This window comes from Macaca fascicularis, chromosome 6 (assembly GCF_037993035.2).
Source record: "Macaca fascicularis isolate 582-1 chromosome 6, T2T-MFA8v1.1".
Taxonomy (NCBI): domain Eukaryota; kingdom Metazoa; phylum Chordata; class Mammalia; order Primates; family Cercopithecidae; genus Macaca; species Macaca fascicularis.
In genome coordinates, this window is record NC_088380.1 from 141,983,389 (window position 1) to 141,994,979 (window position 11,591).

Consider the following 11,591-nt stretch of genomic DNA (forward strand, 5'->3'; position numbering starts at 1 on the left):
CTAGAGAAGAAAATAATCAAACTCTTCTGTCAGGGATCACCTGGCTCCCCACATCCCCTCACTTAGGATGTTTTATTCCCACTGGAGCATGTGATTGGAAAACAAAGGTAAATGGGAGCAATTGATTCCCGGATCCTTTTTTTTCCCCCAGCAGGATTAAAGCTGCCTCAGCCATAAAGAGTTTACAAACTCTAAAGAAAGATAATAACTTCCCTTCTCACGGCCCGGTCATGGGGAGGCAATGCATGTTTCCAATCAGCTGAGAATGTAACTCAAATGGTAGGTTTTATTTCACTTTAATCCGCCTGTGAGTTCACGTTAAAGGTAAGAGGAATCACAGCCCTGCAATTCAAATAGAGTTCATTAAATTCAGCATCTCCTTTTAACTGGGCTGGGTTGTTTACTACTCCCCACAGTCTTGGATGGGCTTTGAGGGTCTGGTGCGGTGTCCGGCAAATGGCTGGAATGCAGGTGAGGCTGCCACCATGAAGGAAGCTGGAGGGAGGAGCTGTTAACCTCATGGTACTGTGGCGACATCAGCCACCACTACGTGTCACGGGGTGGATGCTGAGGAAGAGAAAACAGAGAAGAGCTGGAGAAGCTCACACAGTAGATACACTGGAAGGCAGGTGACCTTGCTGGCAGCCCATTGCAGGGGGCGGTGGAGGTGGTGATGTGCTGTCCCCACCACATGGAGCTTGCTTGCTTCTGCACACCTCTTTGCTGGCTGCAGCCTTGCTACTCAGTGGGCGGTTGTGGAAAGAATCGGTTCTCGGTTCCCATCCCAACTCTGCTATTTAGACACCGGGAGACCTGGAAACAACCCGTTGACAAAGTCTTGCTCTACACGTTTCTGCAGTGACCGTCCATTTGAAGGGATAGGGAAATATTCCCTCAGTGTCCTGCAGTGAAACTGTTGAAACCACTCCTCCTATGAAACTCACTCCTTTGGGTTAAGCATTGCCTTCTCGGCCCTTTCCTGTGTGGATGGAGTGTTGGCACAGTGAGGCGGATGTTGCTAATGGACGCATCGGGGTGTTCTGCACAGGCTGGCCTGCATAGCCCAGGGGTGGAGGGAGGGGTCAGGCTAGAGCCTATGGAGATTTGGTGGACAACAGGCCCAGGCTCAGTCCAGCCAGCCCAACCTCTGATTGTTATCCTCAGAGTCCCTCCAGGGTCTCCTTGGCAGGGGCTGTCCCCTATGAGCCTCTGCAGGGGACAGGAAGTGCTGACTGAGAATTGTCTCTCTCACATGCACCCTGTCAAATCCATAAACCTTCCTCAGCAGTCACCACACAGAATCCCAAAACCCCAGGGTTCTGCTTGAGTTTGAGCTATACAGGCTCAAGGACTAGAAGGAAGCACCAGCCTTGTTCTGCCCCAGCTAGAGGGTCTGTGCTGCCCCAGCTAGAGGGTCTGTGCTGCCCCAGCTAGAGGGTCTGTGCTGCCCCAGCTAGAGGGTCTGTGTTGTCCCGGCAGAGGCCTATAGGAGGCAGACACATTCACCTCTACTTCCTGTCTGCCCATGGCTTCGTGGTCTTCTCACCCCAGCTGGCCAACTGGCTTCCCACCACTATGGGCCTTGCCCTGTCCATGCCGGGCCTGATGGCCTGGCTCAGACTTTAGCATCTAAGGATACTGCTGCCTTGACCACCAGAGCCCCACCTGTCTGTGCGTCTGTCCTCTGTTCAGCTCTGTGAAGGCCACCAGGAACACAAGAGTCAACAACCCATGGCCTTTGTCTTCAAGGAACTTGAGGTCTCACTGGGCAGACAAGCACGGAGTGAGTGCTCCACCACGGGCCTCCCTTCCTCCAGGCTGTAGCCAGGACTATGCTGTCTAGCGTGTCTGCTGTGACTTCCTCACAGCAGAGCCCCACACTGTGGCTGCTTATGGAGCATTTGCATGTTTCCCTCAAGGGGAGGCTGTGTCTCTCAAGGACAGCTTGGGAAGATTCACATTCTTAGAAAGGCAGAGGAATGTGAGTGTTAAAATACCTTAAAGGGCAAGGAGGTGATTTCTAGATTTCCAGACAATGTCTCAGAGAATTGTAGTGCTCTGGGGTATACCTGAATGTAACCAATGTAGCTCCTTTTGTGCCTGCGTGTAGACTGAGTCCATGTGTCCACTTGCATTCAGTTCCTCCCACCAAACTGGACAATGATAGCTAACCCTGTTGACCCTTATGTCTGGGTGCCTTAAATGTGTGATGCCTCAAATTGACCTTCACAATGACTCTAAGGAGGTAGGTACTGTGATCTTTCCCAGTTTCTACAAGAAGAAACTGTGGCACAGGGAGATTCAGTCACTTGTGCAGGATCACAGAACTATAGTAAGTGGTCATGGAGGGGGACAAGAATTCTAACCCAGGCAGCAGTCTGACCAGAGGGCCCTAGCTTGGAGCAGCGTTCATGTGCACTGTGTGTTCATGTTTAGTGTATGTCTGTGCATACCTGTGTGTGTGCACATGCACACATGTTCACTCAGATGCATGGGCTGCCCTGCGGTGGGAGCTGAGAGAATGCAGTAGAGGTTGCTGGGAGGAACTCACCCGCCTGCTCCGGTTGTCTGAGCAGGTGAAGGATAGTGATATCAAGTGCGAAGACCAGGCCCTGAAGCCAGCCTGACGGTTTCAGCTGTTAGGAGAAAGTGAGGGTGGGTGCCATGGATCTGATGATTTCAGTGATTTTCTACTCAAGAAAAATGAAGTCTTGGATGGGCAGAGCTTAACTGTCTTAAAAACTTGGCATAGGGCAAGGTGTGAGTTTCCCGGGGAGACTGTGTGAACTGTGAACAGGTAGAATCTGAAACTACAGGCCAGATGTTTCGTGGCTCCCTCCCGCCTGGTCTGACCTGTCTTCCTTCAGCTGCTGTGCAGTTCATCCTGGGTCCCTGAGGGGCTCGCAGATGCTTCACTCCAAAGATCTCAGTTGCAGAGTCCCCTGTGGAGGAATTGAACTCTCTCCTCTCTCAGGACTCCAGTTGGCAAGGGTCTGCTCCTCCCTGGAGGGGAGAGACCCTCACTGAAACCCTGGAGAGGGCCACTCGGGGCAGCAGCTCATTCCCAAAGTGTCTGGTGGAGCCGGGGAGTGGCACCCTGGGGACTCTGGGGTTTCCCCACCAGCTCCTCTCTCCAGTCTTTCGTGTCTGGGTGCAGCCTCCAGGCCATGGCTTCTTGAGTTCTGTATGTGGGTTGCTGCTCCCACAACATGCATAGTTGGGGGACCATTTTGGTCAGTGACAGATCACTGCTGCCTTTCATCAGACCAAAGTACACGTGGCTTCTTCTCCTTGCCAGCCCTACCATGGCATCTCCCATTACACTAACCCTGCCTATTGGACCTTCTGATGCAAGGAACAGATTAAAATCCCCTCCTGGTTGCCCACCAGGTCCATGGCTACGACTAAATCCCTAGTTGGGGCGTCACAGAACACAGGTAAGCCCTTGAGTTCTGGAGCCAGCTTACTGGGGCATGAGTCTTCCTTACTTCCGTATGGATGGTGAGCCCTCCTCTCTCAGGTCTCATGATAGCAGCTAACCCTTATTAAGTGTGTGCTGGGCACTGACTGAGTGCTTTACAGGTGCCACCTCCTAAGGCCCTCATAACTCTAGCAGGTAGTAAGTACTATTATCTTACCCATTTTCCAGAGGGAGAAATAGAGGCAAGAGCAGAATAAGTCACTTGCCCAAGTCACATAGCTACTGATGGTGTGATGTTGGGCAAGATATGTAATGTTTCCGAGTCTCAGTTTTCTCATCTGTAAAGTGCAGTTAATACCATTGTCTATCTGGGGTGTTATGAGCCTTAAACAGGGTAATATACATAGCACCTAGCAGAGTCCTAAGCACATGGTAGGCACTCAACAGGCAAGGCCACTTAACAAGAGTATGTGAGCCCAGCTGGAGGAGAGAGAAAAATACAATGACTATAGCACTAATCACAGTAGTGATCAAATAAGTAATGCACTCCTGAATGCTTGACTTTCCTGAGCACAACGTAAACTCCCTGAGTGAGTTTGCCTTACTCACTTCTGGTTCAGTTCCGTGGCTTTGCACAGATCTGGCACAAGGTGGGTGCTTGGTGAAGGTTTGCTGAATGAATGAGGAACTGCTTTGGGGGTCCAAGGGGTCATTCACAGCATCAGATAGCCCCTTCCTAGCCACCCTGCTCTCCCTGCCTTGTGGCTGTGATCTGAGTGTTTTTGCTTCATTCCTGTTGGAGAGGAAGCTTCCCAAACCAGGGCAAGCCTGGGTCTTGCCGACCTCTGTTTTCCTCATAGAGAAGATGTTCAGGGCCTGTGAGTGAAGTTGGACCTCCTTGTAGCTTGCCCTGGGTGCAAAATGATCATCCTCTTGGGCAGAAAACAGAAATTGCTGGCAACTACAGACCCAGGGATTCGAGTCAGCCAGGGGAACAGGGCTGTGCCCTCGGCGCCTCAGATTCCTGGGAGAGTGGGGTCTGGGATCATGGTGACCGTGTAGATCCCTCCCTGCATCACACCAGTGAATGCTGTTTCTAAACCACACTCTCCCCTTCTCAGCATGGCGTGGCAAGTGACTGCTCCCCTTATTCACTGAGAAAATCCTCCCACCTTTGGCGTGCCTGGCTCCTAACGAGTCCCTTATTTGGAAGGAACACCCCCACCCCCTTTGGTGTGTGACTCACCCTGAGTGAAATAACTGCTTGGCTGAATTCTTACACAATCCCCCACCCCATCCGCTCATTCTCTGAAGACCTTTGCCCTCAAGTCAGCCAAGGCCTTGATCCAGAAGTGACAGAGAATGGGGAGTGTGAGGATGAGGATGATGATGGGGACAATGAATTTCCAGGCAGGCCCAGCTCCCAGCTCCCATCCTCAGGAAACCCTGAGCCCTGCCTGCATCTTTTCCAGAAATGTGAGTCCCACCTTTCCAATTTCCTCTTACACCTCGTCTATATTTCTCACCCCCACCTCTGCATGACAGCGTGGCGTGCATGTGGCCCATCTGGGGATCAGGGAATCCTATTGGGTGTGCCAGCTTAATGAAATACTTGCAGTTTATTAAACTCAGGCTTTCCTAAGCCCCGCGTGCCTGTGGGTATTTGAAAGCTGAAGGTAACACCAAGCTACCACAAATGTAATTGTTACATGTGTCCACGCATTCCTGGTGCAACCTCAAACTCCCGCTCTTAAGCAGCACGCAAAATGAACCACATAAAGTAACTCCTAGTCAGACAAGAGGGGGAAATGTGTGGAAATGCTGAGAGAGGCTCCCCAGAACCCCTCAGGGCCTCTAAAAGTATATGAAGTTCCCATTACTTTGCATAACTCTGGCCACAGAGGGTGCTTCTCCACCCCGGACTGTTTGTTCAGTGTTTGCAGAATTGGTTCATTATGAGCAAGGCAGCCAGCGGGTTTTGCTTGTCAAGCTTGCATGATGTAGTTCAAATACTTCAAGTCCTGTTTCATCTAGCAAAGACTTGCTCTAGTGGCAGGGCTAGCAGAGTGTACTGTCTGGGGGTTCCCTCTGGAGCTGTATTTCTGTTCCTCCTCCAGGTCTTGGCTGGGGAGGGCTGTCCCAAGTCTGGGACGGGCCGTGGAGAAACCCCAGGCAACCTGAAGTCTGCTGCCCTGAACCAGGGGGAGGCTGCTCCTGGGAGATGCCTTCCCATTCGTCAGTTTCCTCAGCCTCAGGTCTGTAAATCAGGGGTGAAGGGCTGACATGGAAATAGCAGACAAAGGCCTCCAGGGATGTGCCTTCTTCTACGCGAACCAGCATCTGGATGCCTGAGAAGAAGAGCCTGTTGACGGGACTCAGGGTGACCTGCTCCAGGTACCTTAGCGTCAGCCCATTGACCCACACACAGCCCTTGCAGCTCAGGACCTTGAGGCAGAAGGCCAGCATGGCACTGCCTTTCTCCAGGTAGGGCTCCAGGGACAGGTGACGACGGGAGAGGTGGGGGAGCTGCAGCTGGAGGTGGGCGTCCTGCCCCCGTCCGAGCAACAGAGGGCTGGTGTCATGCTGCAGCCGTGGTGGCACATTGGCAAAGGCAGATGGGCCCAGCGTGGGGTGGTACAGGCTCACTTGCAGGATGGTGAGGGGCTTCTCCATGGATGAAGGCCTGGGAAGATGGAACATGGACACACAGGCTCAGCTTGAGTCAGAGACCTCTGTGGCTCCCTGAGCCCAGACACAGTTGCCCACCTCAGGGGCCCTGTGCCTGTTCATACAATCACTCTGCCCAAGCCAGGATGGAGCCAAGGCTGGAACTGGTGTGGAAGGTCATGAGCTTAGTCTGTCTCATACTCTGAATAGAACACACCACCCATTCTCTCTGACTTCTGGATTTCTGTAATATAGGTATGTCTGTCCTTGTCTATGCAAGGGATCAGGCATGCTGGCTTGCAGGGTGGGGCTTTGGTAATTTTTTGGTTATTTGGAGACAGTTTGGCTCTGCTTCTTGGAAAAGAAAAGGTAGACAGACCAGCTACATCTTCCTTGTATCTGACAGTTACACAACAAACCCTTGCTGAGTCCTCCTTTGAGCCGAGCAGGGAACCAGCTGCTGGGGAGAAGCGGATTCAACAACAAACTGAGCCCTGACTCTTGGGAGCACCCACTGGTGGAGGAGAGAGGTGTCTGTAGCACCAGGATGTATGGAGGGACACAGAAGGGGGAGGCTTAGCCATAGTCCTGGCCACCAGAAAGGCTGCCTAGAAACCCTAGTGAAGAATAAACACAGCTAGCACATTCCAAGTGGTTACTATGGGTACTTGGTGGAAGGCCACTTACAATGGCCAGCTTTGTTCCTGCATGGGTTTGAGGAACACAAACTCTGCTATGTCCACCAACGCCATGTGGCCCAGGACCTGCCATCACCTTCAACAGGAACCAAGGGTTGAGCAGATTTGAATAACTAATTATACATTCTCTGGGTACCAGGCTTTTGCTCACATTATTTCTCTCCTAAGAAGGTATCTTCTATTCCAAACTCTATCTCCAAGCACTGCCCATGGTTCAAGGCCCTGCTCAAATGTTACCTCTCCTGTGAAGCTCCCTTCCCTGGGGAAGGTGACCTTTCACTGCCTCTGACTCCCACAACAGGGAGAATCCCCCAGGACACCTGGCCAGTTTTATTCCCCATTCATTCCATCTTTGCATTTCATGCCCAAGTTCTGTGGGCCCTTGTCCTGTCTACCCTGAGCTCCTCTCTTCCTGTCCCTGAGGCCTCCCGAGGACTGGGTGTGGTCTGGGCTGTGGTTCTTGCTGTCCCATGTCCCACTGCCCCGTACAAATAGGGTTTGGCCACCATAAATGTCCAGGGACACATTTGCCAAGTGGCTGAATGAGAAGCCCACACACACACACACACACACACACACACACGGTGAAATCACCCAGAGAGACCACAAATAGGATCAGATCTCAAAGGCTGTGTGGGACAGCGAGCCTGTTGCAGGTGGCTTGAACCCAATGTCCCTCCAGGTCTTGAACCTTTTAGATGCAGTAGGTTAATGGCTGGGACCTTTTAGTCTGATAGTGAGGGCACCCTTTCACTATCAGAGGCCTCAGGGCACCCTCTTTCCCCTAAGGCACAGACACATGTATGTCTCTGTCCACACCCCATCTGGCCATAGTCTGAAGAAAGCCTCTCTTTTTTCTTTTCTTTTTTTTTTTTTTTTGAGATGGAGTCTCGCCCTGTCACCCAGGCTAGAGTGTAAGTGGCATGATCTCAGCTCATGGTAGCCTCCGTCCTCCAGGTTCAAGGGATTCTCCTGCCTCAGCCTCCCGAGTAGGTGGGATTACAGGTGCCCGCCACCATGCCCAACTAATTTTTTATTTTCAGTAGAGACGGGGTTTTGCCATGTTGGTCAGGCTGATCTCAAACTCCTGCCCTCAGGTGATCTGCCCACCTCAGCCTTCCAAAGTGCTGGGATTACAGGCGTGAGCCACCACGCCTGGCCAGAAAGCCTTTTCTTGAGGTGTGGGATACAGGCTGAGCCCAGGACAGGTGGGCTGGGCAACCATGCTGTCAGGCCTGGCTGGAAACTCAAGAGTTCACTCCCAGAAACTAATCTCATGGCCCAGAGACCCTGAAAGAATTCCTTAGGAAGAAAGATTCACTGTTGCTGTGTGGCCTCACTCTCTGCTCCACTGAACCACCCAGAGCTAACAGAAATCTCCCACCAAAGAGGAGCCCATCCATGAGAGGCTGTCCTGTGTCTTTTGGATCCCAGGTATTCTGGGGAAACAGAAACCCAGCCCTACAAATCCAGCCTTTGGGATGAGGCAGGAGGAAGACACTCCAGAGTGTGTGTCTCGGGGGAGCCCTCCTCCCAGCCCCACCAGGCCTTCCCGTCTCCCCATGGGTTCAAGTCCCTCTGGCTTCCACTTACCTTATTGCCAGGGCACATCTGACTCTAGTCCTGCAGCTGTGAGCTCTTGGGAGGGAGTAGGCTGGTTTGGGTAGGGCTGGGGAGGGCTCTTACGGCTATGGTTCAGGAACATGACAGAACACACTTCAGTTTTGTTGCATTCTTCCTTTTTCCCTTTAGGAAAGAAAATAGAAGTGTAATTTTTCATTGCAGAAGTGCTATTCCACTGCTGAGAGTTTGAGAAACCCCAGCGTGGGGCCCCTTCTGAGATAGATGGCGTGCCTTCCTGGGTTTCAGTTCTGCCAGCCTCTCCTACCCCACCCCCAGGGACCTTAGGACTTGCACCGAGGGTATCTGCAAAGTTCCTCTCCACCTGCCAGTAGGATGGGGTCAAAGCAGTCCAGGCATGTTAGAAGAAAAGAGCCTTTTGGGACAGAGGGCTACTGGACAGGAAAGCCCCCCTGAGTGTGGGAGAATGAGGAGAGCATTCTGGCTGGATAGAAGTTGGCCAAGGAAACTGTAGGCAACATGGCACTTCCCTGAGGGTCTCAGGAGAGGGCAGGGCCTGGGGACGGGGAGGATGGAGAGGGCAGTAAATGGCCACTTGTAGAAGATGGTCTCTCCTGCAGAACAGCGAGAAGGCGGTCTCTCGTGCCCACTCCCCATTGCCCGAGCTATGCTTGTTTGCATGCAGTTTGGAAGGGGTGAAAATGGACGCATGTCCAGCACTGAGGGCTCTGGCTGTCCTGGAAGTGGCTAAATGTGAAGGTACTAACCCTTCACATGGCCCAGAAATCCTTAGTTCACCAGTGTGTTCAAGTCACCTGCATTATCTCCTAGGAGTTTTATAGTTCTATACATACATTTTAATTTTTATGACACGTGTAAGGTTTGTGTCTAGATTTTTTTTTTTTTTTTTTTTTTTTTTTTTGCTTATAGATGATCAGTTGTCTCAGCACCATTTTCTGAAAAGACTGTTTTTTTTTTTTTCAGTGTTTTCTCTTTACTCCTTTGTAAAAGATTGGTTGACTGTATTCATGTGGGTTTATTTCTGGGCTATCTACTTTGTATCATTAATCTATTTGTCTGTTTTTTCACCAATATCATACTGTCTTGATTGCTGCAGCTTTGTAGTAAGTCTTGAAGTTGGGTACTGCCAGTCCTTCAATTCTGTTCTTCTCTTTCAATTTTGTCTTGGCTCTTTTGAGTTGTCTCTCCATATAAACATTAGAATCAGTTTGTTAATAGCCACAAAATAACTTGCTGGGATTTTGATGAGACTGCATCAAATCTATCAATAAAGGAGGGAAGAACTGACATCCTGACCGTATTGAATCTTCCTATTCATGAACATGGGATATCTCTCTATTTATTCAGTTCTTTGATTTCCTTCATCATAGTTTCATGGGTTTCCTCATATAGATCTTGTACATGTTTTGTTAGGTTTATACAGAAATATTTCTTTTTGAATATTAATGGAAATGGCATTGTGTTTTTTATTCCAAATTCCACTTGTTCATTGCTGGCACATAGGAAAGTAATTGATTTTATGTATTAATCTTGTATCCTGCAGTCATCCTTTAATCACTTACTAGTTCCAGGAGCTTTTTTGTCAATTCCTTTGGATTTTCTACATGGACAATTATGTCATCTGCAAATAAAGACAGTTTTTTTTCTTCCTTCCCAATATGTATACCTTTTTTTCCCTTTTAATCTTACTTCATTAGTTAAAACTTGTTGGTTAAATGATGTTGAAAAAGAATAGTGAGAGGGGACATCCTTGTCTTGTTCCTGATCTTAGTGGGAAAATTTCTGGTTTCTTATCAGTAAGAGTATGAGGTTAACTGTAGGATTTTTGCAAATGTTCTTTTTCAAATTGAGAATGTTTTCATTTATTCCTAGCTTGTTGAAGATATTTTGCTCTAAAGTAACTGACAACCTAGAATTCCATACCCAGATAAAGAATACTTCAGAAATAAAGATGACATGAAGTCATTTTCACCCAAAAACTGAAGAATTTGTCAACAGTACACATACTCTAAATTCTAGTGTTCTTCAGACAGAAGAAAAGTAGTCCCAAATGAAAGCATAGAAATGCAGAAGAAAATAAAGAGCAATGAAAATGGATATATTCATACAAATCAAAGTAATATTAACCATATGAAAAATAATAATAATGACATTTTATTTTTGAAACTTTTGTTTTAGTTTCAGGGGTATATGTGAAGGTTTGTTACATAGGTAAACTTGTGTCATGGGGGTTCGTTGCACAGGTTATTTCATCACCCAGGTATTAAGCCCAGTACCCAATAGTTATCTGTTCTGCTCCTCTCCCTCCTCCCACTCTCTACCCTCAAGAAGATCCCAGCGTCTGTCGTTTCCTTCTTTGTGTTCATGAGTTCTCATCATTTAGCTCCCACTTACAAGTGAGAACATGTAGTATTTGGTTTTCTGTTCCTGTGTTAGTTTGCTAATAGGACGATGGCATTTTAAAACATGTTTAGAATATATGTATAATTACATGACAACAATAACATCAAAAGTGGGAGGGGTAAAAATGTAATTATAGTGTCCCAAGGTCCTTGCATTGTCCAGGATGCAATAAAACTACAATTTAAGGTAGACACTAATAAGTCAAAGATGCATGATATAATCTCTAGGATAATCAATAAAAGAATAATAATGTCTTAGTGACAAGCTAATAGATGGGAAGTGGAGTGATACATTATCAATGACAATGAAGACTGAGAAGGCTTAGAAAGGCACAGTGGAATAGGGAGGACATCCAGGTAGGGAGGGTGAGGACAGCCCCAGACCAGGCCTGCAGCTGGGTTAGGTAAAATTGAAGGGGAGAAGAAGGGCTCTGGCACTGACTCTTCCTGGACAGACACTGACGCATTCCAGTAGCTCACCTCCTGCCTTCCTCTAGGCTGAGGTACTTGAGACCCTTCAGCATGGTGGCCTTGGAGGCTGTTTCCTCTAAGGGTTTCTGACTCTGCTCTCCTCCTGGGGGTAGGCTGCTACTCTGGAGGCCTCGCTGGTTACACCTGGGCCTTTTCTGACCACCCTGAGATCCTTAGGGCCAGATGCTCAAATAACTGACCTGGAAGCTCAGCAAAGGGAAGTGACCAGCCAAGGTTACACAGTAAATCTGTAGCACAGCTGGGTGAGGACTTAGGTGAGCTGACTCCCAGTCCTCAGGCCTAGCCACAATACACCTCCACAGTCCAGAT

At 49.2% G+C, this 11,591-nt stretch overlaps 2 protein-coding genes across 2 annotated transcripts; both read right to left on the reverse strand.

Annotated features, from left to right (window-relative positions):
- Positions 1 to 279: 279 nt before the first annotated feature.
- Positions 280 to 8,447, reverse strand: TIFAB (TIFA inhibitor). The gene is made up of 2 exons (XM_005557820.5): positions 8,380 to 8,447; positions 280 to 6,104 (listed from the first exon to the last, which is right to left on the reverse strand). The coding sequence occupies exon 2, from the start codon at positions 6,092 to 6,094 to the stop codon at positions 5,480 to 5,482; it is 615 nt and encodes a 204-aa protein (XP_005557877.3). The 5' UTR covers positions 6,095 to 6,104; positions 8,380 to 8,447; the 3' UTR covers positions 280 to 5,479.
- DCANP1 (dendritic cell associated nuclear protein 1) lies at positions 2,480 to 3,215 on the reverse strand. The gene is given in 2 exon segments (XM_073994268.1): positions 2,480 to 3,047; positions 3,049 to 3,215. Coding segments are annotated over 2 exon segments (735 nt in total).
- Positions 8,448 to 11,591: the final 3,144 nt, after the last annotated feature.